Source organism: Aphelocoma coerulescens (genome assembly GCF_041296385.1).
Source record: "Aphelocoma coerulescens isolate FSJ_1873_10779 chromosome Z unlocalized genomic scaffold, UR_Acoe_1.0 ChrZ, whole genome shotgun sequence".
Classification (NCBI taxonomy): domain Eukaryota; kingdom Metazoa; phylum Chordata; class Aves; order Passeriformes; family Corvidae; genus Aphelocoma; species Aphelocoma coerulescens.
This window is the reverse complement of record NW_027184085.1, coordinates 23,839,015-23,862,999: the sequence shown is the minus strand read 5'-3', so window position 1 is coordinate 23,862,999 and position 23,985 is coordinate 23,839,015. Positions and strand designations below refer to the sequence as shown.

At 39.6% G+C, this 23,985-nt stretch overlaps 2 protein-coding genes across 9 annotated transcripts in view; one reads left to right on the top strand and one right to left on the bottom strand.

Annotated features, from left to right (window-relative positions):
* Nucleotides 1–23,985, top strand: part of IQGAP2 (IQ motif containing GTPase activating protein 2) — a 124,404-nt gene that overhangs the window by 71,054 nt on the left and 29,365 nt on the right. For 2 of the 7 annotated variants that reach the window (XM_069002207.1, XM_069002205.1), the window contains exons 6-15: nucleotides 1,211–1,278; nucleotides 1,640–1,753; nucleotides 6,041–6,222; nucleotides 6,856–6,943; nucleotides 7,491–7,654; nucleotides 8,171–8,258; nucleotides 10,704–10,867; nucleotides 11,409–11,569; nucleotides 13,891–14,015; nucleotides 16,016–16,179. In XM_069002207.1, the coding sequence (XP_068858308.1) occupies nucleotides 1,211–1,278; nucleotides 1,640–1,753; nucleotides 6,041–6,222; nucleotides 6,856–6,943; nucleotides 7,491–7,654; nucleotides 8,171–8,258; nucleotides 10,704–10,867; nucleotides 11,409–11,569; nucleotides 13,891–14,015; nucleotides 16,016–16,179 (1,318 nt within the window). The remainder of the gene's footprint in view (nucleotides 1–1,210; nucleotides 1,279–1,639; nucleotides 1,754–6,040; nucleotides 6,223–6,855; nucleotides 6,944–7,490; nucleotides 7,655–8,170; nucleotides 8,259–10,703; nucleotides 10,868–11,408; nucleotides 11,570–13,890; nucleotides 14,016–16,015; nucleotides 16,180–23,985) is intronic. The other 5 variants (XM_069002206.1, XM_069002209.1, XM_069002208.1 and 2 more) reach the window with 5 other exon arrangements.
* Nucleotides 18,489–22,592, bottom strand: F2RL2 (coagulation factor II thrombin receptor like 2). Of its 2 annotated transcripts, none has more exons than XM_069002213.1 (2): nucleotides 22,277–22,592; nucleotides 18,489–20,571 (listed from the first exon to the last, which is right to left on the bottom strand). In XM_069002213.1, the coding sequence occupies exons 1-2, from the start codon at nucleotides 22,332–22,334 to the stop codon at nucleotides 19,490–19,492; spliced, it is 1,140 nt and encodes a 379-aa protein (XP_068858314.1). In that variant the 5' UTR covers nucleotides 22,335–22,592; the 3' UTR covers nucleotides 18,489–19,489. The 2 variants fall into 2 exon arrangements, with proteins under 2 accessions (XP_068858314.1, XP_068858313.1); XM_069002212.1 differs by having other exon boundaries at nucleotides 18,489–20,577; nucleotides 22,277–22,590.

Sequence of the window (23,985 nt, the reverse complement as noted above, 5' to 3'; positions counted from 1 at the left end):
TGGTTCATTACTATAAAGTCTTTGTGCTATTTTTCCCCTGAAGTAGCTAATTTGCATTTTGGACAGATTTGAAAGGTAAGAATGGCATCAGCAATGATTTTGAGAGGCTGCAAAGGAGTGTTGATCTACCTGATATCCTTTGTTGTGTTCATCCAGATGGGGACAGGACAGAGGAGTAGCTGTGGCAGCATGGAAGATAAATGCTGATTCCACATGCTCCTAAATAAATACAACAGCTTTGAAATGAGCTTTGAAATCTCATCCTATTATTTGCTATTAGCAAAAAAACCTCTCTACAACAAAACACAAAAGGGAAATATGCCTCTCTGGAAACAAAACCCCTAAACCCCAAAGCACAATTGCAATGAATGATGTTGGGGTGAAGTAAGTTTGAAAAGAGGTGGAAAACAATCCTTTTGGAGGAATGTGTTGTTTAAGTATTGTTTTTAAAATCTATGGTTTTTGATTCTTTTTTGCTTAACTCACTTGTTTATTGAATTTCACTGCTAAATTATAGAAACATCCGTCTTTTGTAGATAAACACATGCCTTGTGTTTGGAAGCTACTGAGAAAATATATACATATTCAGCTGTTTTCTTTCAGATAGCACCCCAGAGCTCTAGGAATGGGTGAAGATATTTTTCATGCTATATTGAAATAAAAAGATTAGCTCTTGGAGACTACATTGAACCAACTTTCTTTGTTTTCCAAGAATAGAATAGCTAATGACACAAATAATTTTGAGATAGTATTGGATGGACTTACAGGGTCTTGTTCCTCTACACTTAGTAAGAAGGGTGTCAGTGATTTATGTGTCTTTAGCTAGTAATTACAGGGATGTAATTAATGCAAGTCAAAACAGAACATAGATCCAAAGATATAAGCTGTGCTAAAATGCTTTCAGATCTCAATTTTCCCCCAATACTAGCTTTTGCATTTCTGTACCTATCTTTCACTAAGGTTTTCTACTTGTTTATAAATCCCCTGTGACCTGAGATATGCTGACAGTGACTCTCTCTTAGAGATGCTTTTTTTCTATAAGACTTAAAAATACAGAACAAAGAAAATTTTAGTGTCAGTTTATTCTGTACTGGCTCATGTAAGTCAAGGGTTAAAGGACAAGCTTCATAAAAGTGCTTTTCTCTTGTACAGAAAGCAAACCACTGAAGCACACATACAGAACTTTAAAGCCTAATTTTCTCCTTTGCAGTTTATATCTCTTCAAACTAGGATTAGCTCCACAGATCCAGGACCTTCTGGGAAAAGTAGACTTCACAGGTAAAAGAATGCTCATATAATCATATGTTAGATGGTTTTTTTACCCTGTAAATCTGCTAAGATTGTGCATATATTCTATTATGGGCTCTCTCCTCTGAAAACATTGTTACAAACACTGTTACAAATTAAACAGGTGGGAGGCTGCTATTTTTAATGATTGTCAGTCTCTAAGGGACAGGAGGGAGCAAGTTTGCATGGAATACTTGTCATATCTTAGAGTCTTTCAAAATGGGGAGGAAAACTGCTCAGAAGCCCTGGCCACAAGCACTTTCAGAAACATTTTTGTGGGTCTGGTTGTTCATAGTGAAGTTGTCATGCTTTTGTTCTGATAATGTTTCCTTTTATTTTTTTGTCTGAACAGAGGAAGAAATCAGCAACATGCGAAAGGAGCTAGAGAAATATGGTATACAGATGCCATCTTTTAGTAAAATTGGTGGGATTCTGGCCAGTGAATTATCAGTGGACGAAGCTGCTTGTAAGTGTGACTCTTGTTGTGTTCTCTACCGAATGCTTTGACAGGATGCTAACAAAATATTTTCTGTGTTCTAATTCACTTTGTTTGCCGCCTCCTAATAACTAGAAAGAAAAGCAAGCAAGTTTTCACTATCACATTGCTTCATTGTTACAAGGCCTCTTCCAAATTTGCAGTCTGAGTTTTTAGTATTCCCATTGAACCATAGGAAGTGCTACCAGAAGCAAAGATTACTTACAACATTTTGAATGCGTTTAATGTTTCGGTAGCTAGTGCTCCTCTAGAATAATTAATTGGGCTCTATGTGTGCCTCTGCACCATGTGGGTACAATATAGATGGCCATGGGAACATGGATATGTATTTTCTGTGTCTCCTCTTTTTATTTTTTGCCTTTTGCAGTTTTCCTAAAACACTCAAACAGGTTGAGGTGAGGACAAGTCATTGTTCCAGACAGACAACTCTCTCACATATGGTATTGTATATGTGGCGCTTGCCTCCATGGGTAGCTTTCAATCTGTCTGACCACTGGCATGTGACCCATAGCATGGTAAAACCCTGCTGGGGGGTAGATCCTGCTGGACAGTTATGAGCAGGACTTTTTGAGCCTGTCTTGAACAGCTTCCATTCAAAAACAGAATTAAATGCTTTTTCTGCTGCCTATGCCTATTCATCTATAAGTCTGGATGTTTTTCTCTATATCACTTTTTTTTTTTAAGAAATGAAGTGATATATTACAAAAAAATTGCTTGCCTTTAAATGATGTGAAATCAAGTGTGTCCACTTAAATCAACACTTGAGCTCCAGTAATTTTGTTCAAGATCCCATTCTTTTCAGCAGAGTAAACTGAAGAACAGAAGGGCTGGCTTTAGTATGTTCCATTGCTGCTTCATTCAATCTTGCAAAGTGGCAAGCTGATTCATTATGGTATTTAGTGTGCTGAAAGTTTCAGAGCCCAACTTAAAACACACTTGATGTTGATTCACATTACCTGTGTTGTATATTTTGAAGCCTGCTTAATATGTGCATGCTTCACCAAAGCTAGCTCTTAAAATGCTGCCTTTTGAAGTGGCAGGAGTTTTTTAGGAGATTTTTAGATATTTAGTGACTACGAAGCATTTTTTCAGGGAGCTTCCTCTGCCGAAGATGAAAGGGCTGGAACATCCATCACTGAAAGCCTTATTATAGTGTGTAGGGCTTCCTTTAACTCCTGAAGTGTTTTCAGTCTTAGAAAAGCAGGGTTTCCTGATGCTGGTTCTGTCCCTTGCTCTGCCCCACAACAGGAAACATCTGCTATAGGAACCCTCACACACTAGGGAGGTTGGATAATGGAGATCCTAGCAGAGGAAAGGGTCTACCATCCTTCTTCCTAAGTGGAGTATGCAAAAGGAGATATGAAAGTGAAACAACTGCTGATGACTCCTACTCAGCTCCAGCAATTGTATAAATCAGCATGGAAAGAATAAGCTTAAGTGCTTTCACAGAGAGCTCATTCTTCAAGGAAACCGATCTCTTATTCTGTGCCTCCAGCCTGCTCTTTCAAGTCCAATCAGGCTGTTTCTCTTGGTAGGTGGGTTGACATCTACCAATATCCGTTTGATTCTCTCCTATCTTGAACCTGTCTTTTGACTGCTTTTTCCTAGCTTCACTTAGGTTAGTGAAGCTTCTTACACAACTGTGAAAGAGATAACATCCTTCCTGTGTGTTCTGTGAGGATGTTTGGATCATGTATGCATCTAAGGAATATTTTCTTAGTCCTTTGGAGTGGATATGGATGTACACAGAACCACAGAATGTCTCAAGCTGGAAGGGACCCATATGGACAGTTGAGTCCAAGTTCCTAATCCTCACAGGATTACCTAAATCTAAACCATAGAGCTAGGAGCATTGTCCAGATGCTCCTTAAACTCTCTCAGGTTTGGTGCTGTGACCATTTCCAAGGGAAGCCTGTTTCAGTGACTTACTACCCTCTCAATGAAAAACCTTTTCCTAATGTTCAATGTGAACTTTGTCTTTTCACAAAGTTTAGTGACAAACAAACCCCTGAAAATCCTCGACCATGCTAGCTGTTTGTACTACCCAGCTGATATTGTGCTGAGCTGAGCTAGAGTGAAACAATTTTAAAACAACTTGCTGGCATTAACTTAGTGCTAAGCAATGGATTATCCACCAACAGCTATGCAAGTTGCAGTAGCTACCATCTCTGAGGATGTATAGCTTCACTTCATCCTTCATTTGCCCCATTGAGTTTTCAGTCATATGTTCTTTTGTCTGACTTCCCTAAATTTTTAGACTCCTTTGTTTTTCTAAAACCACAAATCTGAAGCACCTTTGCTTTCTTTCATAAACTTGAGTGAAACTGAAGTCTTTCAGACTCTGATATTTAGACCTTCAGTTAAACTTAACCTAAATAACAGCTTTTTACTGCATGCTTTTCTCCACTTTGTCAGAACTATGCAGGGCCATGTAGAGAGAGGGTATTGATAGACTAAGGAAAGATGGTCATTGTGTTTTGCCTTCACACATCTCCTTGGTGACATGAAAGTAAATCCTAGGCAAGCTGCTGTGATGATAAATGGGGAGCTGCAATGTTCCTCCTTTGGGATATGATCTAGATACACATTTATCAGGAATTACATTTTATATAGTAAAGCCTGTAAAATATTTGAGATTAATGTGCCACCAGACAGCCATTGGGGTCTCTTTGTGGAATGAAGGTACAGATAAAGTGCAGCTCTAGTGTAAGTTCTTCACTTGCACTAGAGTGATCTTAGGGCCAAATGTGCGCAGGGAGTAACTGGGAGGCGTGTGTGAGCCACTACTCTAAACTTAATTCAGCTGTAATTGGTTTTGAATTTGTACACTAATGCAAATTTACTGTATGCCAAACCATGAGCTTTTCTGACTCTTTAAGTTTTTGGAGTCAAGCATTTGTTTAGTAGCTGAAGTTTTCTTGTTTTCTCAAAGGAAAGGCTTAACACTTAAGCTGATCAATGGCTGTAGTGAATCCTATGACACTTTTTCCCCCTTTTCCTGAGTAGTAACATTTTGAGAACCCTCAAAAGCCTGCTGGGTGTTTTTTGCCTCCATTTGAAGTCTGCTGTTTTGCTGTCTCGTGGTAGGTGACAGGAGGAGGGACCATTACATCGGTGTCTCTCATGTGCCTGGTGGTTCATGGAGATTTTGATATGCAAAGAACCATCTCAGAGAGGCTTAAATGTGATGTGCAGGGCTGCATCCTGCCTGGGGGGGGTCTTAAATGTGTTTTTCCAGAGGACAAGTTTATTGGATCTTCAATTTCCTTATTCTTGTGTAGCATCTCTCAGGTATACTCAATTTAGACAGTACTTTTATATGGACACAAACACGCAGCTTGAAGGTAAAAAAATACTTTCAATTCCTCCATGTAATTACCTTCTAAATAAAAGAGGACTTGAGTGATAAAATGTAACCCATATTTTATTGGCTTCAGTACAATATTAACCATGTTATGGTTTAGCCCCAGCCAGCAGCCAAACCCCATACAGCCTCTCACTCACTTTCTCAGGTCTTGCTGGTGGGGGAATATCAGAAGAGTAAAAGCTGGAGAACTCATGGGTTGAGAAGAAGACAGTTTAATAGGGAAAGCAAAGGCTGTGCACACAAGCAAAGCAAAACAAGGAATTCATTCACTGCTTCCATGGGCAGGCAGGTGTTCAGCCATTCCAGGAGAGTAGGGCCCCATCACACATAATGGTGACTTGGGGAGAGAAACTCCATCTCTCCAAATGTTCCCCCCTTCCTCCTTCATCCCCCCCTTTATGCACTGAGCATGGTGCCACAGGGTCTGGAATATCCCTTTGGTCAGTTGGGGTCACCTGTTCTGGCTCTGTCTCCTCCCAATCTCCTAAGCACCCCCAGTCCCCTCCCCAGTGTGGCAGTACCAAAAACAGAAACAGCCTTGGCTCTGTGCAAGCCCTGCTCAGCAACAGCAAAAACATCTATTATCAACCCTGAGTTCAGCACAAATCCAAAACACACCCCCATACCAGCCACTGAGATGAAAATTAACTCTACCCCAGCTGAAACCAGCACACCCCAGTTTGGGTGAAGGGTGAACATGGAGCAGACAGTGATTTGCCACCTTTAAGTAAACACGAAGTTCTACAGTCTAGAGAAAACATGGAGTGGAATGTTCGAATCTGTAAATTGTTGAACACAAATTAAACACGCCTTTCAAATAAATCAGAAGAAACAGTGACAGCTTTGACTTTTTTGCTTCTTGGTATTTAGGACTATGCTTTCAATTTTAGTGCATGCAGCTGTAATAGCAATCAACGAAGCTGTTGAGAAGGGGATAGCTGAGCAAACCATTGTGACTCTGAGGAACCCAAATGCAATGTTGCTCAACGTGGATGAGGAACTGGCACAGGACTATCAGAATGAACTCTTTGACGCTAAAAGGAAGAAAGAATCAAATGCAAGACTCAAGGTAGTGGTGTTTTATTTGTACTCCTAGTACACGTGTTCCTTCATGTTTCTTCTTATGCTGTAGTATTACTGTTTCAAAAATTAACCTAATTTTTAAAATTAGTACAGTTAGGAAGAAACCCCCACTTTTAAGATAACGAAGAGAAATAATGGTAATGCAATGAGCTAGAAGCCAATTTTATAAAAATGATTACTATGAGTATGATGCAGCTTAACTTTGCCCAACAGCTAAAAATACCAGAAGACTAAATACTAAAGAAGACTAGTTTTTCTCCATTAATTGCTTTAGAAAAAACAGATTTACTGCTTAAAAAGTTGTAAACAGAATAATACCCTTTTTTGAGTATAAAGTATAACCTCTGCCACAGATATTTCATATGAAATTATTTACATGAGAGCTAATGGTCTCCATAGTTAAAAATGATATACTATATTTACATGATTATTTTACAGGAAGCAGTAAACTGCTCAGCCAGTTATGACAAAGTGCTAATTTCTTCAGTTCACTTAGTCAACAAATTGCTTTACAAATACATTCATTAAATGCTTCAGCTGATGCACTTTTAATGACTTCGGCTAATAGCTTTTCTCTCTGCAAACTGTTTTGTGTGAACTAGCAACAATTTTGTTTTCTTAGAACGGCACAATTTCTGATGAAGAAAGAGATGTCTATGAGGAGTTGCTGACACAAGCTGAGATTCAAGGCAATATCAATAAAATAAACAGTAAGCTATTCCGGATCCTTGTGGAAGTATGCACACAACACGTGATCTTCCATATTCCAGCTGAACACAACTTGAGTCCACCTGAACAAACAAAATATTTCTATGGAAACTTGTAAAATATGCACAAGTAGCTAATATGTCTACAATTGTTTTTTTCATGCTATTCCTTCTCTACTAATCTTTGGCGGGGGGGCTAATGTCTGTTTGTGGTTTTTGCTGTAAGGTTCAGAATGAAATCATTTATTGCCTGCTCTCTTTCCTTACGTTCTTTTTGTGTGCAGAATACTGTAAATTTTGACCCCCTCTTCTGTATAGGCCCAAAATTCATTCATAAGCTTCCACTTAGCTGTGGTTGAACTGCTTCCACACAGGCTCACACAGAGCCAGGGACTCCCTTTGTAGGACTGGACATGAAAGAGGTAATTTTCCACTAAGTAAAGATTGCCACCCTAGCTGGCTTTTACAGAAAGTGAGATGCTGACAGCAATGGACTTTTTTCCCCCATGAAAGCCTTATTTGCTGTTTATAGGCATTGTTTTCATTTCAGTTCACATAGCTTTAGTCCAAGTGAATGAGGCTATTGACCGGCAAGATGAAGGGGCACTGATGGCAGGTTTGAACCGTCCTGCTCTGAGCCTACTTGAAGTTCTGCCACAAAATTCCTCATGGTACCTATTGCAATTGTGCGATTCTAAAGAACAGAAAATGCAGGTAATTGAATGGAACAGGTATTACGTGTCAGTTTGCACATTTTTAGCTGGTTTTAACCCAGAGAGAAATTATCTTTACTCTGCCTTTCAAGCATCATTTATGAAAAGTTTTATAAAGATTTGAGAATAATTGATGAACTAATGAACACCAAAGAGCTGCATTTGCTCTAAAGAGCATGATATCCTTGTATTTACTAAGATATAAGAAGAAAATTTAAGATATAACATGCAGCTCCTAATACTTTATTTCCAAAATTAGTTATAACTTAGTACAAATAAAGGTAATATTGAACATTAACATCATTAACATCAAGTTAAAGTGCCAATTGGGTTTTAAGGAGAAAATCTATTAACTAAGATGAAAATCACAGGAAAAGATTAATGCTGTGTTTACTGAGCCTTGTATTTGATGCACAGGTGATAGTACAATCAAATCCCAGCGTACCATCACCGGACTCTATCCCTTATCTCCCATCAAACAAAAATATAATTAAATTTTGTTTTTCTGATCTGTTAGATAGCAGGCATTCCAAATATGCTCGACAAAAGTGAAATACAGAAAGAAGTTAGTGTTGCCAATGCAGAAGCTGAGGCTCACAAGCTTAGTGAGTAACTGTTTTAATACTCTTTACCATCACCATTTAGTTATGTTAAGCTAATTGAGTCCACCATTTCTTGCACATAAACAAGGTTTCTCAAAGTGAAGCCATATGTATTGCATTTTATTCTCATAATCTTTCTTCTCAGTGTCACAATTGCCAAGTCACCAATCTGTGCTGGTTGGATGTACTCCTATTTGAGATAACTAATTTGAGCCACTGGCAAACACAGTGGCTAAAACTGAAAACAATGCATGGCTTGATGGCTTGAACAAGTATTTATCAGTGCAGTATTAATACTCACTTGGGAGCAGTGGCCCTACTTGTAGAATTAAAATGGGAGAATATTTTGCAATCATATTGCAGAAAGAATTATTCACGCTTTTCGACACATATCTAAATCTAACCTATTCTTAGTCTATTAAGAGTCCCACACGACACAAGTTATAGTTTATAAAAAAAATATAGTGAAAGGGGGATCTAAATTTGCAGTGCATGTGTTGCTGCTTTTGACTGGAAACTTCTTTGCTAGGAAGTTAACCTTTGGTTAATCTGCTGTCATTTCATGCTGCATCCAGGCATGGCTGTTTTGTCTCTGGTACTGTTTCCAATGCTTTGAAATCCAGGCTGATTGCTTTTGTAATGTGCCTTAAAGGCTGTGTTGTGAGGTCAGCTTAACTCAGAAGATGAATTTTACTTCATACCTTAAATTTTAGCCTGTTTCAGATTAGTTATGGTGAGGAGTACTTTCTCTGAAAGAGTTATCTCTTGGTAAAGGAAAGGAAGAAGAAAATGTGATGCGTGAAAAGCATTAACAGCAGTCTGGAGAGTAACAGCTCTTATGTTTGGCTTGAGAAGGAAAAAATAGTGGCTTTTGTTATAGGACTGTGAGCAATGTAAAGTATGTTTTGCAATTTGCGTGCTGGGTTTCAAAACTAGAAGTCAGTACCTTAGTTATTGGCTGCAGGAGTAGTCTAGTCCATTTGTGGACCTTGACTCTTTTCCTCTTTGCTCTTTTCTTTAAAAAAGCATGCATGCTGTAGCTGTGAGAGCCTTTCCTGGTTTCTAACTTTATGAAAAGCCAATAGAGTGAGTCTTCAGGAAAAATGTGGCCTGGTATGACCATGTTTCAGAGAAAATTAATTGAGAGGCAAGGGTTTGGGTTTTTTTTAGCTGGGCATGGCTAAAAGGTTTTCCAAGCCTTTGTGTTGTATGATAAGCTCTGAGTGTTGCTGTATACATGAACTGTGGATGGTGTCACCTGTACAAGTAGTCTTGTCTCAGATTTGGGCAGTCAGTGGTGAGTAAAAATGTCCCCTGGGTAACAGTACACAGAAAAGCCATATGATAAGGCAGAGGAGTAGGGCTTATTGATGAAAAAAGGCATTTGCATAATTGCTATTCTTCATTCGGCCACGTGTGCTCTAATCTTCAAGGTTGCTTCCCTTTTCTGCAAGATCAGAGTGGTGCCTTGTACACTGTGTTCCTGGGTGTGTCCTGGCCTGGGTTTCTTCAGAGGTGACTCCTCCAGGTGTGCAATTATGGTGGCAATGACTAAGCTGAGGGATGTTGTAATGCTTCTGCAGCTGCCCAAGTGGGAAGTGTTTTTCAGCATTTTTCTGCTGGGCTTCAAACCTCTGACAAAGTCAGTTCTGCAAAAAGCAAAACAGGCAAGTTGTTCAGGTGCTGAAAAGGGGTTACACTCATACCCTCATATCCCTCTATTGTGGTCTGTTTAAATTAAAATCTGAGCTGTAGCAAAGGAATTCATTTCTAGATGGCAGTGCTTGTAATGACTGATCTTCCACATTGGCAGACAAACAAACAGGTGCTGGCATGCTGAGGAAGTTCTAGAAACCATAGCATGTGGATTTCCATCAGTTCAGCTACTGATTTTCTGGCAGAAAATCCCACCCCTCCAACATATTTGGCTGATTTCTACCAGGCCTCCTGAAATAGACACTAATAATGTTGTTGGTACTTCAGGTACTAGCCTGTTTTAGCTAACTCAATTAGATTCTCCTAAAGGAGGAGGTGAGAGAGGAAACGTGGTGCAGAAGGAAGGGAGCATTTGGGGTGAATCAAGACTGAGGTGCTGGAGCTGACATACACAGCAGTACCTGCTGCAAGCACACCCGGGAGGAGTTGGATCTTTCTCTTCGCTAGGGTGGGGTCAGCTACTTGTTTTGTGTCAAAGGTAAAACAAGCAGTCTCTCATTTCTAAAAGCCCAGAAATTTTAAACTCCTCCAGTCAATTATTTGCTGCATACCTTTGAACAGACACTCTTTTTGCAACATTCAGCAGTCATGTCTTGAAAAATTTCACAAAAATGTTTTTTTCTCTTATGACAGCAAATTATATTCTTTGTAATAACCTAGTTGTCATTGACATGGCATGAAGAGCAAACAGCATATTAAAATTAATAAGCTTTTTTCCCTGCTGTTCTTTAGAACTTATAGCGGTTGACAATATCAATACAGCAATTCGTAACTGTGATCCTAGTAAAACACTGGTTGCACTGATGAAACCCGAGGCACAGCTGCCTGTTGTTCACTCATTTGCTGCTGCTGTCTATCAGACTGAGCTGTTCAACCTCCAACAACAGAATGCTGTGGTAAGAGTGAAAAGCTTACAACCTGCTCGTCGATGTTGTGTAGTCAGACCATGAAAGAGCACAAACATAGCATGTAGTTGTGTAAAATCAGACATAATTCTCTTGCCATGGTGTTAGGGATTGCATGAATCGTTTTGGTTGAAAAGGCAATATTGAATTGCAGAATTTGTTTCTTGCCACACTTCAGTCTGGCTGAGCTCTTGTGTTGCAACAAATCAACTGACTTTTCTTAATTGTTGCATGCTCTGAATGAGGACTAACTCTGGTTTATATATTGTGTAGAAAAGTAATTCCCTGTTATGAGTAAGACCAGAAGAGATGGGATTGTGGGGCAAAAGAAGGAAAGGCAGAGACTGGATGGGACGTAGAAACCCAGTGAGCTTCACCACCACTATTGTGTCAGTCTTGCATGCCTGTGACTAGGAAAATTTCCAGGCTTCTTACATAAAGTCCATCTCCTCGATGGTATCTAGAGTGTGTAACTCAAATTTGTTACACTACTTATTTAGCTCCCTGACTGCAGTACATTATTGTCCTACAGAACTACCTGGCACATGATGAACTGTCTATTGCAGTAGAAATGTTGTCAGCAGTTGTGTTGCTAAACCAGACCTTGGAAAATAAGGACATCCTAATGATAAAGAATCATCTCAGAGACCCATGCATTGGCTTCAATAATCTGGAAGAGGAAAACTTGCAACGGTAAAGGTTCATTTTTGTCTTGTCTGGATGAGACTTGGCAACTTCTGAAAAAAATACGTAGGCGTTTTACTGGGTGGGCTGTCCTGTGTTGTGGCTGTGAAGCTGAAAGAGCTGCAAGATAAACATGTCGGTTTTAAATTAATAAGGGATCATGTGACAATTGCTGAACTAGTTGTATCTAAATATAAGCAATAATGCAGCCTTGAAGGCTGTAGATGTGTGAGGTGCAGGGAAAATATCCTCAGAAAGCAAACATGAAGATCTGACAAGAACTTTTGCAGACACTAAAACATGAAACAATTGTAGCTGGAAACTGTTAATCACTAACCACTTTGCAATTCTGAAAGATGATCTTTGGAATGAGATAGTGTTTAATGCCTCAGGGTCCAGGAGATCCCTTAAGCCCTGGCCAAGCCCTTTCTTGCTTGCTAGAAAGGTGAATACAACACTGTGGCATACACGTGTGTTCAGCATTACATTATAGCCTTCATTTGGCTGCCAGCTGCTTGCCTTGTCACCTGCCTGACTTATCACAGACATGTGCTGCTACTGCAGTTGCTCTCTTGTCTATCAATAAAAAATCAGGCAACACGACCATTTGTGAGAGACCTGCGCCCCCAGTGTGTAAGGGGAGCATGGGGATGTGAACCAGTTCCTGTCTTGGCATAGGCAGTGGAAGCCTCCACATGCTTCTGGAAGGCATTAGTAGGCAAAAGGGACCACAGTAGCTGAAGGTCTTCACTAGGTTGTCAGGGGATATGAATCTGAGAGTGGCCTTTGCTGGGTGTCTTAAAGCTGGAAGGAAGGCAGTCAGATTAGGAATAAGAGGCCAGTGTTTTGGTTAGAGAGAGAAGAATGACATAAGATGGTGCAAAACTAATCTGCTACTTTGCCACTGCTTGTGGTGCTTGTGAGCAAGAGAAGCAACACTATAAACACACAGAAATGGCCCCAAAGTGTCCCAAGTGCAGCATTTCTTGTTATGTTACTGACCCAATCTTTAGATTAAGCTGCCAGTCAATACAGAGGAAACAGTAGGAATTAATAGAACTCAACAACTAAATAAAATTTTATTATGCCATTATGTTAACCTGTGCTGCCAGCCATACGTAGAATATCACAGGAAGCTTTGATTTGCACAAAACAGGAAGAAATAGAGCTAGAAAAACTTCATTGAGGGAGATGCTGTTCAATGGCTTTCTATCAGAAGAGATGAACTTGTTGGGAATGTGTTTTCTGGAAGAGAGAATTTAGGGGAAATATGTCATAGGTCTCCAAAACTGGTCTCCAAAACTGTGCATGTTGTGGAGAAGGTTAATAGAATTGGTTACTAGCTTCTAATAACTCTAGGGATTCTTGAGAATTTAATAAAGAAAAGATTGGGCCCTATCAAATACAAAGTTTAATTTTTTTAAAAAAGCTATCATCTTGCAAAACATATACTGGGGTTCATTCCTCAATAATACGTAAGATTTTAAATTAGAGTAGGTAAATTAACAGAGTGCAGCCTTGTTTGCAACTATTAAAGTGATACACAGTCTCCAGCTTCGGAAGCCCTTAAATGCAGGCTACTAAATGCTGGAAAGACAAATTAGATTGGGAAATGATGAATCTCTCCTATTCTTTTTTTCTAACAGTCATTCATTCCTCAGGCTTCTGATGGAAGTAGAAGACACATATTTGATCTGACATATTTTGGCAGTTCTATGCTTGATTCAGGAATATGAAAATTATTTAACTTATGTACACATAAATTTGCACTACTGTGAAGATTTCCAGCTCATCTGATCTGTAAGCCTTCTAGGAAGTGCAGACACAGGCTACAGAGTCTGTGCTTGGAGGATCTTGAGCTGTGGGAAGAGTGGCATAATTTTTTTTCAGTCCCTTGCCCATGGCTCATTATCTTCCACACTGAGGTAGCAGGAGGTGCTACTACCTGATACTACTGACTGAAATTCTGGTCTTTGAATTAGTGTCAAGAACACAACAACCATTTCCTAAAGCAAGAAGCTGACTGTAATTTTTCCCACATTTATCTGTTGCACCATACAGCAAGTTGTACGTATGTACTGTCATCATGCCATGTAGCCAAGAAATGTTCTCTGAATTAGTGTACAGGACGTTTCTTCAGATCCTGAAATGCATGTGTAGAACAGGCAGCTTGCATGTCTGCATAATTTCTGGCAAGAGCTGAGTTTTTTGAAATTCAGTTATTGGAAAAAATAGTAGTCACTAAGTGATGGATGATACATCTGACTAATTCTTTATGGCATTTTATCTTGTATATGAAATACACTTATGTATTTTATATCTTCTTATAGTTATGCTGATACACTATTGTCTATTAAGTCAGAGGCTTCATCTCAAGGCCAAGATTATTTAAGCTGGAATGATATCCAGAACTGCATTGACATGGTTAATATGCAAATTCAAGAAGAAAATGAAAGTAAGTAATTCTTCCTCCACATTGCCCGCAGAGGTCATAGTTGGGTCTTTGGTATGTAAATCTATGAACTGAGTGGCCTTGTTCAGACACTCTTGAAAAGAGCAGAGCACTTAAAAATTTTGAAAGCCTCATGATCTTTAAATGTCCTTGAAACATTCCTGTTTGTTTCAGATGGCTGAAGGATATCATAGGGTGCCTGCCTTCTGCAGTCTTAAAAATGCCATGGTTCTGCCTGCTTGGCAGTATCTTCGAGCCCTGGATGGTCTCACTTTGGGGATTTTGCAGTTGTAAGCAAAGACCATATTGGGACATAGGGGAGGAAACTATAAGCAGTGTTCCATGGAAAAGTGTGTTTTATTGTGTAAATTATTCCAAGTGCTTGTTTTCAACAAGGGAGTTAGTAAAAAGTTAGACAATGCAAATATCTGATTTCCTGTAAGTTGATTTCCTGTCTGACAGTAGCTTCTTATGCCCACATGTTCTCATGTGAATGGATTTAGAGTTTATTTTTGAAGCTGAATGTAACTATATTGCCATAAGAGGGTGGTGTTATATTAAATGTGATAGCTGGTCATTTGGTCTTCAAAAAAGATAAAGCACTGAATTCCTCCTCTGCATGTAGAAATTTGAGGCTATCAAGTTATGCCAGATTTGCTGGAGCAAGGAAATGAGAGGCAGCTTTCAGACTGCCTGCCATTTCAGAAGCTGCCTCAGTGCAGTTTGAGAGCCTTTGTAAGACATGGGCTGCTCATGCCCTTCCTGTGCTGTCATTAGTGTCATGCATGCTGCTGTTTCATACTGATAAGGGAGGTTTTATATTGCAGAATTTCTAAAACTGACTGGATTATTGCTTCCTAAACCTAGTCCAGTGTTTGCCATGTGTCCTCTGGCAAGGTGGGGTGCTGAACAGTTTGACTGGCAGAGTCACTTTTTTGTCTGAACCTCTGCACTTAGTAGGAGTTGGAAGAGACCTTGCAGTAGCAGTGAAAGTCTTCAGGACCAAAATAGCTGCACTTGGTCCCAGTGACACTGACCTCTGCCTGGGAATGTTTGGAGAGGGCAGATGGGCAGAGAGAAGAGGAAGAAGGGAGGCCTCTGTTTCCATAAGCAAGTCCCATAACTGCATGGTTCCTCTCTGGGACCACCTTGGAAAAATTGCTCCTTCCCCAAGCCTTATGATGACCTGGATCTGTGACCTCACCAGGTGGGTTGTGGTGGGTCTGGAGACACCACACACCATTGAGAGACAGTCCATCGGGAGCAGGGATGTCATCCCTCACAGGTGATGGTGAAACCTTTGACTGATTGCCTTTCTGGGGTTGCTTTAGGGACCACAAGCAGTGCATTTCAGTACTGTTCAGGAGTAGGAGAAAATTGATTTGACACTTCTTGGCCCAGTCTGAAGAAAATGAGTTAAGGTTTTATTAAATACACTGGGCCTTGTTACTTCCTGACTGAAGTACTGAGTGCCACTGGTCAGAATTGTCAGATTGGTTATTTACAGTGAAATTACAATGAAGAAGGTTAATTGCTATGTAATGCTATAGCTGGAAGTGCAGTATCTATATATTTGTACAAATTGGAGTTTCAAGTAATGCGGTCAGAAATCACTTGAAAACAAAATTTTCAGCCATGTGAGCCAATATGTTAGTCAACATATTTAGTTGTGATACCCAACTTTTTCTTAAGCTTCATGTAGGTGCTTCTGCCCAGAAAATAGGGAAATCTGTTCTCCTTTTTTTGTCAAGGGTAATTTTGATTTTTAGGAAGAGTTTTATCCAGATATATCAATAACTATGGTAGGAAGGAAAGCTGTATAGCATAATAGCTTCAAATGAATAGAAGAACAAAAATAATTTAAAATCAGCTGCTGTTGCTGCCTCTGCTTCTTGTTATGTGATTTTTCTGTTCTTCATGTTACTGCTTTGTTTGTACCTGATATCGGAAAAGTTGCAACTTTCTTTGGTAAGTGCCTCTTTAGTAACTTTTCTGTTTTATAGGAATCATTGCAATTGGACACATTAACGAAGCAGTTGACCAAGGAAATCCTGACAAAACCCTAGAAGCCCTGCTATTGCCCACAGCCAAGCTGCAAGATGTGAGACCAGTAAATGCAAGGCATTATCAGGATGTTCTGCACCGTGCCAAAGCACAGAAATGCAAGGTTAGAATTTTTACTGTTGTTTTTTGTGAGAAGTGAAATGCCAATTCTTTTCACTTGCTTCTGTGTCCCTGTCCTGCTGCCCCGATGTTTGCATTAGCTTTACCAGTGCGGTTGTAAATAAGCCAGTGATGACAAACTGGCGCTAAGTAATTTTGCACTACAATGTATTCTGACTGGCAAAATGGATTAATTCTCAATGTATTAAACTTAAGACACATTCTGCATATGTCTTGCTACTGGCTTGCTGTAATCTCACTTATTTTAATTCTGCTAGGTTGCTGCAGCTATTACAAAATATGGGCAGCAGCAATCCTCACATATTTATGAATTTGTGTAGGGATACAGTTACAGGACTGTGTCAGGCAGATAGCTACAGTATGGATGGAAATTGAGGTTTTTGCCAGAAAAAAAAGTCACAATTATGGTATTACTTAACAAATCTCTGGGAAATATTTTGAGGAGTCTCCTTTGCTTAAGTTGATTTATTGTAGTGGTGTTTTGTATATATTTCTTTTACAGCTTTATCATGCAATAACAAGGTGATGGTCTTCTACGTGCCTTCAGTTTAAACCTATCTCAGCAGGATGTTGCTATCTGCTTCCCCAAAAGCAGTGGCCTGGTTAGCATTACAGCATTATGGCTCAGGGAAGCATAAACAAAGATCAGCCTAGCAGCTTGCAGGATGTGACTGAACACAAGATTAGCTAAAGCTACTAGCACAGCAGTTAAAATGTCCAGTGTCTGGAAAACACAAAATTCACACAGTGTTTCTAATGTAACATGGTGAGCTGGGGAACGTCTGCAAACCCTGGCTTGTAAAGTATCTTCCAGCATTTTTGTCACCTCCTCTGTGGTACCTTCTGTGAAACCAGGTGTTTCTGTAATCTGCTCTCAGAACTTTTGAAAGGTGTTTGCACAAGTTAATTTCTCACCAGGGTTCCCAGGTAAGGGCTGGTTTCACTGAGCCCTCAGTGCTGAAAAGCCTTCTTTTTTGCCATGTGTGCTGGGGAGGCTTTCGTGCATTCTGACTTCTTCACCTGTCCTGGATGAGCCAGGGCCAGTATTTGCACGCAGTGTGGGTGGTGGCTGCACAGTGAGTCAGGATGTCCCCAAGGCAGAGACCTATAGCCCACAGGTACCTGCACACAGCAGCTCTACCCTGGCTCACTCCTGCCAGCTGTCCCAGTGCTCCCCAGATGCAAACCTGGTGCCCACTCCTGTCCGGGTGTGAATGTGCTCGTAGGAAACAAATGAGTGTTTCCAAATTTTGGAACAAAAATTGTACAATCTCTTTGAAATCTTCTCACTCTGAAATGTTTGGTGTTCCTAGAGTCTTCTGCTGATCTTTCTCTTCTGAGCTATTTTGGTTTTACACTCTTTTGACAACTACTTAGAGTACCTCCTCTGTGAACAGGAGTGTTGCTCCTGTTTCAGAAGAGAAGATGACATGGTGCTCCCAAAAGAAATACTCAGATGCATACTTACTCTTTACAGTGATCAATCAGTAGATATCACCGTTCTTTAGGTAAAGAAGTTATTTAGATTGACATTTCCTTAAAGAAAAAAAATCCAGACACAATTGAAAAGGTAGTGCAATTTTTGACATCTATTTTCCTCTTTTTCTGATCCCTGTTTATAAAGCAGATCTGTCTTAATTTGTGTTTAGTGTGTTTTAAGAGTGAGCTGTGGTAAAAGGAAGTATTTGATTTACAAGGATCAGATAGGTCTCCCTATAAACTTCCTGCCCCAGCATCTGGAAAAACATATGTGTCAAACCTTCTCATTTACTCTAAGTAGCTTGTTGTCACTTCCCCACATCTGTGGTAATCTGGGGGAGTAGAGTCTGCACCCAAATCTACCAGAACCCGTTACAGGTCCTTATCTCAGATCTGATCTATTTGTTCCTTGCTTGAAACTGAAAACTCAAACCTGAAACTTTTGTCCTGTAAATCTTAAACCACAGCTTTTAACAGTTCTGAAGGCCTTTTCAAACCAAATGCATTCAGGTCCCGGTGAAGAGAAACCTTGTGTTAAGTGAGTGTATTGTGGATAACTGAAAAGTTAAACAGATGGACTAAATTGCTACATTTGGTTGTAGGGTTTTTTATGTGATAGGTACAGAGGTTTTAGTTAGGTTCACCTCGTTGACATTTTCAATAGTTGTGTCATATTTGAATTATTTTAGAGTTATCTTTAAAATTTATTCTTGTGCATGTTGAAGGAATGGCAGGATTAAAACTATCTTAAATTAAGAGCCAGAAGAAATAGAAGAAAGGGAGCCTCACCAGGCTGCAAATTCCCCTGAGGCATTTTCCAGTGCAGCTTATTTTATTTAAGTAAAGTTTTTTTACAATAGCATTAGCAAAACAACATAAAACATTTTTATTGTCACTTCCATGCTGCAGTTAAAAATTCAAATAACAACCACTGAGCTCGTTTTCTAGAAACTTAGTATATATGTAGGTTTCTGTAAAGTTGACCCATTGTTTTACTAACAATCAATGATAACTAGTTGCAGGATTTGTAACATTGTAGGTATTTCCTGTGAGGATGTGGAAATAGAGAATACTACAAAATAGCTTCCCGCTTTTGCTTACCAAGCAAGAGTAACACATGCCTGGATTCACACTGATAAGGGTTAGCTCCCAGCAGTCCCTGTGGGCTAGGGGAGTGCAGGTGCTGACGAAGTGGAAGAACAAGTCTCCAGTGCAAAGCTGGTTAAGCAGCCTCATAGGAGAGGTAGTCTTGGAAGAGTCAGGTTCTGTGTCCACGGCTGTAGATTTACTGTTCTGTGAACCTATGGGGACTCTATTTCCAACATCCAGGGCAGTGTTTGCTCTTCGCTGCTCCAGGGCATGTAGAAAGTGCTTTTACTTGTTCCCATTTTCACTAGGCCAAAAGCTTGGTTTTGTATCACTGTTCCTGCAGTGATCGTTGGCTGAGAGCTAATTTGAAATATTATGAATTGCCCTAAAAGTGCTGTTTGAATGCTGATTCCTCTTCTGGTATTTAGAAGCTGTGGTGACTGATACTCTGGCAGTATCTCCATGGCCAAAATTGATCTCAGAAAGAAATGGAGGTGCAGAGCTACATACCTGAATCTAGGTACACAGATGTTGCAATACGTGTAATAAAATTATAGAGCTGGTGAGGTGTATTTTTGGAGATATTCCTTGTGTGGGAGGAGGTAAATTTAACTGAGATTGTGTTTTCTAACATGTTTTACTTGAAGTATAAATGTCACACCTGAGATTTGTTGCTGTCTGGGTTAATACTATGCAAAATCATAATTCCAGTAATAGAAATAAATTCATTTTTCCCTGGATATTTTAACCATTGTTAGATAAATATTGGATTGACTTCTAATTTTTGACATCAGAAAATAAAGGAAAGGATCAAGACAACTGTTTAGGCTGCTAAGACATAAAGCAATTAGATAAAAAGAATACAACCCATCTGTATTGTAATAGTAATAGTTGATGTGATGGATAATAAGGATAATATTGCTCGGCACAAAGCAAATAGCAAAGATGGTAAGAATCAAAAGACTGACTTTAACATACCAGAACCATTCATGAGTCTTGAGTGTTCGTATAATTGAGACATAGCAGAACACGATAGTTGCAAGTGGTATCAAAAACCCAAATACCGCTAAGGACACATAGTAGTAGAACTGGAAGGAAGATATGGTTTCACAGGCGCTGTGCACGTCGTGGCAGGTGTAAATGTCCAGTTGCTTCACGTAATAGCTTTGCTGCATGATGCCAAGCGGGAGCATGTACAAGAAGACGATGGCCCACACAGCAGCGCAGGCGGCGATGGCATAGGCGCGCTTCGGGAGGCCCTTGTAGGTGAAGGGGTGAACGATGGCCATGTAGCGGCTGACGCTGATGCACGTGAGCAACAGAATGGAGCAGTACATGTTGCCGTAAAACACTGCTGTGGCTGTTCGACACATGGTTTCCCCAAATATCCAGTTGTTCCCATTGACGTGGTAGGCTATTTTGAAGGGCAGCATGATGCAGAAGAGCAAGTCTGAAACAGCCAAGTTTGTGTAGAGGACGGCAGTGCACACAGAGCGGATCCTGAAGAGTAGCATCCACAAAATGATGGCATTAGATGGTACACCCAGTAAAACAACACTGAGGTAGACGGCAGGTATTAGCTTGGTGCTCAGAGAGCTGGTCAGGTACTCTAGCGTGGTGTTGTTCACTTCTGTTAGAGTGGAGTCATTCGACTTTTTTGAAGTGCATTTGTTTTCTCTGATATGGATGGTTGTTGTCTCCCCTTCTATAGCATAAGGGGGGATGTAATCATAGTCTCTTGCTGAAATTCCACGAAAAGTTTTGATAAGAGACACTGTTTTAATTGCAGACCCATTCAGTGAAAATTCTGAAGCTTAGAAATAAAACAGAGTTAAAATTGTTAAAAAGGACAAACTACTGTATTAACATTATAACGTACCTTCAGGAACACAGAAGGATAACCATCCCCATGTGAAAAGCAATATAAGTTTAAAAGATTTGGTGACGTTCTGCTTTGGGTGCTCATATCAAATGTACGGACAACAGTCTTCATTTGCCTTTTCATACACACTTGAAAATTCATCATTAATGTAGTATTAGCTCCCCTTTCTGCATTTTGTGTGTTTTCAGTAATCTTTGGTGAAAAATATCAGACACTTCTGTAATGCTTATGACCAGTGGAGGGTTTTTCCCAGTAGTAGGAATGTTGGTCATTCATAATATAAGCAGTCTTGGTTTAGGCTTGATCAGAATGTCCAAAGCAAACACCGTTAGTGTCCTTTTCACTTCATGTATGAAATGCATGGCTGCAAAAGATGCAAAAAGCCCTATCTAGTCTAACACAGACTAAATCTTTCAAATTAGAAAACTGAAATTACACTTGTTTTCTTTGGTCTCACATGTGTAATTGTTATTCTTCAGCTTCTGACTAAAGCAAACCAGATCTTTTCAGCTTCTCATACCTGAGCAAGGGCAGTGTCTTGAGAACTGAAAGCAAATGCTTGGGCAGGTATTAGGTGTAATTTACTGGGAAGTGAATAAAACTTTTCAAGCAGCAGGAAAACATTCCATGAGTAAATATTGCCAGCATGTGGGCAGAAACAATAATATCACTTCTATTAATGCCTGTTCCTGAATCTTAAGTAGAGAAATTTGTAGAGACATTGACATTTCCACATGAAGCACAAATGTTTTCAAAATGTTTTTTGAAGCCATGTGTTGTAAGATAAATTTTGCACAGTGAACAACTGTGTAAGTATTTGTGTCAGTTTTGTTTTCTTGGCTGCATTAATGCAAAATTCCTTACTGTAAAGCCTAGAGCATGCACCATGAAACTGAAATTCAGAAGCAAACTGAAATATGGATGAAAATCTTTGGACTTTTTTTACCTTTCCATATTTAAATAAAATATGGAAAACAGTTTTATTAATGCTTACTGGCAGACTTACAGTAGAATGTTTTAAAATAAAAATTAGCATAATTAGTAGACTGCATCATTTTTAGTGGTTTTTTGATGGTTACTCCAGAAAACTAGTTTTAACTACTCTTTAAAAGTCATACGTGTGCCTGCATGGGCAGGTGTGTGTGTGTGTATATATTTATTTTTTTATTTATTAAAAAAATATTTACGTATACCAGCTTTCAAAATGAGCTTGGTTTCAAAACAGTTTTAATTCTAGAAAGGAAAAAAACCAGGTTTGTTATTTGATCATTTCCTTTAGTTATTTTTATCACAATAGTCATCTGAGCATTTCCTTCTAACAACACCATCTGTGAAGTTGTAACACAAGACTCTACAGGTTTAAAATTATCATATAATTACAAAAATACTAGATAAAAGATGTGTCTTCAGTAAGTGCAGAAAGTTCCCTTAAATTCTTTATAGAAAATGACTGGGAGAGGTAAGGTGTCACTGAAATGAAAAAATAAAAATCTGCTTAAAAGGAGACATCCTAGAGTTTTCTGTAGTGATGCTTGTACAGCTCTAAGTTCACAGCTGGTAAAGAAACACCATTATCAAAAGCCCATATTATTTACTAAAATATGGAATGGATACAGAAAGGAAGACTCACCTGTAGTGCAAAGACTGGCTGTAAGAGAGAGCAGTCCAGTGAAAAACAGTATCTTCATTGTAGTGTGTGAAATCCAGCCAGCTCAATGATAGTGCTGCGTTAGTTCATCTTGAGAGGCGTTTTGTGGGGGCTTTTTCCCCCTCTGTAAGGGACTAAAGAATGATTGATCTGTCCTCCAGAAGCATCCTGTAAGCATGAGGTTTATGGTAAGGAGCTAATTTGTTCTTTGTCTGCTACAGCAAGAGGGTGTGACGTATCCAAATATGCACACATGACTCAGTTTCAGCCTCAGCCCAACACAGAGATAAAATTGCTTTACAGCAGCAATTTAACTCCTAATTTACCACAAGCCTGAACCTGTTGTGCAGGGTTCTGCTGAAATTAGTACATACAGATATTTGGAGTAAAAACGTGTTTTCTGGAAAAATCAATCCCCAAGGGTCTCATTCAGAGACCAAAATGTCACATGGCTGAACTCTGTAACCTTCTCCAGGGAAAAGCCAGGCTTGGAGAAGTGTGTGATGATCTCAGTTTAGCAAAAGGTGAAGATGGAGAGAAGCCACACATACAAACATGCCTTAGGAAAACTGCATTCTGCTTTGCCTTTTGCCTCCCTACCCGCTGTAAGCTGTCTGGCTCCTTCGATCCAGCTACTGCCTCCACTCAGATGGTTTCCACCCCTCCACAGCCTGCGGCTTCTAAAACCTTTCCCCTCTTCTCATTTGCTGTTTTGTTGATCCCTTCCTTTTTCTCTGCTTAGCTTTTTTTTTTCTTTCCTTTTTTTTTTTTTTCCCCTTCATTGCCAAATAACAACAGCTTTTTTCAGCAAGCAAAACTAGCCCAAGTCTTGGTCTGGCTTCCAAGCTAGTTGCGAGGCTCAGCATAAACTGTACGTGGCTTCAGAGGAGTATTTGTGTCTGTTCGTGTATTTAATGTGTAAAAGCTGGATACCAGATGAGGAATTCTTTTCAGTTTCTCAATGCTTTTCTCAAAATTCAGTAGCAGTTTGGGAATTTATTACACATACTCTCAAATGCTAACTCTTAACTCTCACGTGGTAGAAAAAGAAGCAGTGTGTGTCCACTGTCCCGTGATTGTCTGACACCACTTCATGTTATTTATGTATTCTGCTACCTTATTTTCATAGATGATGCAAAGAAGAACATGTCTTTAGGGTTTTTTACCCTGTTTCCTCTTTGTACTTTCTGTGGATATCAGATTTATTAGATCTTTGGCCTGAGATTCAGTGCTTAACCAGGGATACTCATTGCAAAATTGCTTATATGTCCACACTCTTTTAGCTTGAATGTGTTTCTAGCTAGCTTTTTTTCCTGAAATATTTGTGTCTATATTATCCTAGAACTCTGTCAATCAATATATTACAGCTTCTCTCATCATTAGTCTATTATAGGCCTGGCACTCCTATTTCCTCTTTAGCATGAATTCCCCCCCCCCCTCACCTACTGGATTAGATTTTAAATATTACTTTAACCCTGTTTTATCTGCTGAAGTGCTGGTATCACCAGTGAGCCTGGGCAGTAGGGTTGGTTAGCAGGGATGTTGAGCCCACTTTACTGCACCTTCTATTTTAACTGGGGTTTAATGTCATGCACTTTTAGCCTGTAAGAAGAGCGGTGCCTACTCTGCTGCTTAATTACAGAAGTGTTTGCACAAGCTAAGTCATCATTACTAAACCTGAGCTGTGTTGC

Excerpts from the sequence above, each read along its gene's own strand:
- F2RL2 (XM_069002212.1), bottom strand. The coding sequence starts at position 22,334 with ATGAAGATACTGTTTTTCACTGGACTGCTCTCTCTTACAGCCAGTCTT. Across the intron at positions 20,578-22,276 it reads AGCCAGTCTTTGCACTACAG|CTTCAGAATTTTCACTGAAT; the intron begins GTGAGTCTTCCT and ends TTTATTTCTAAG.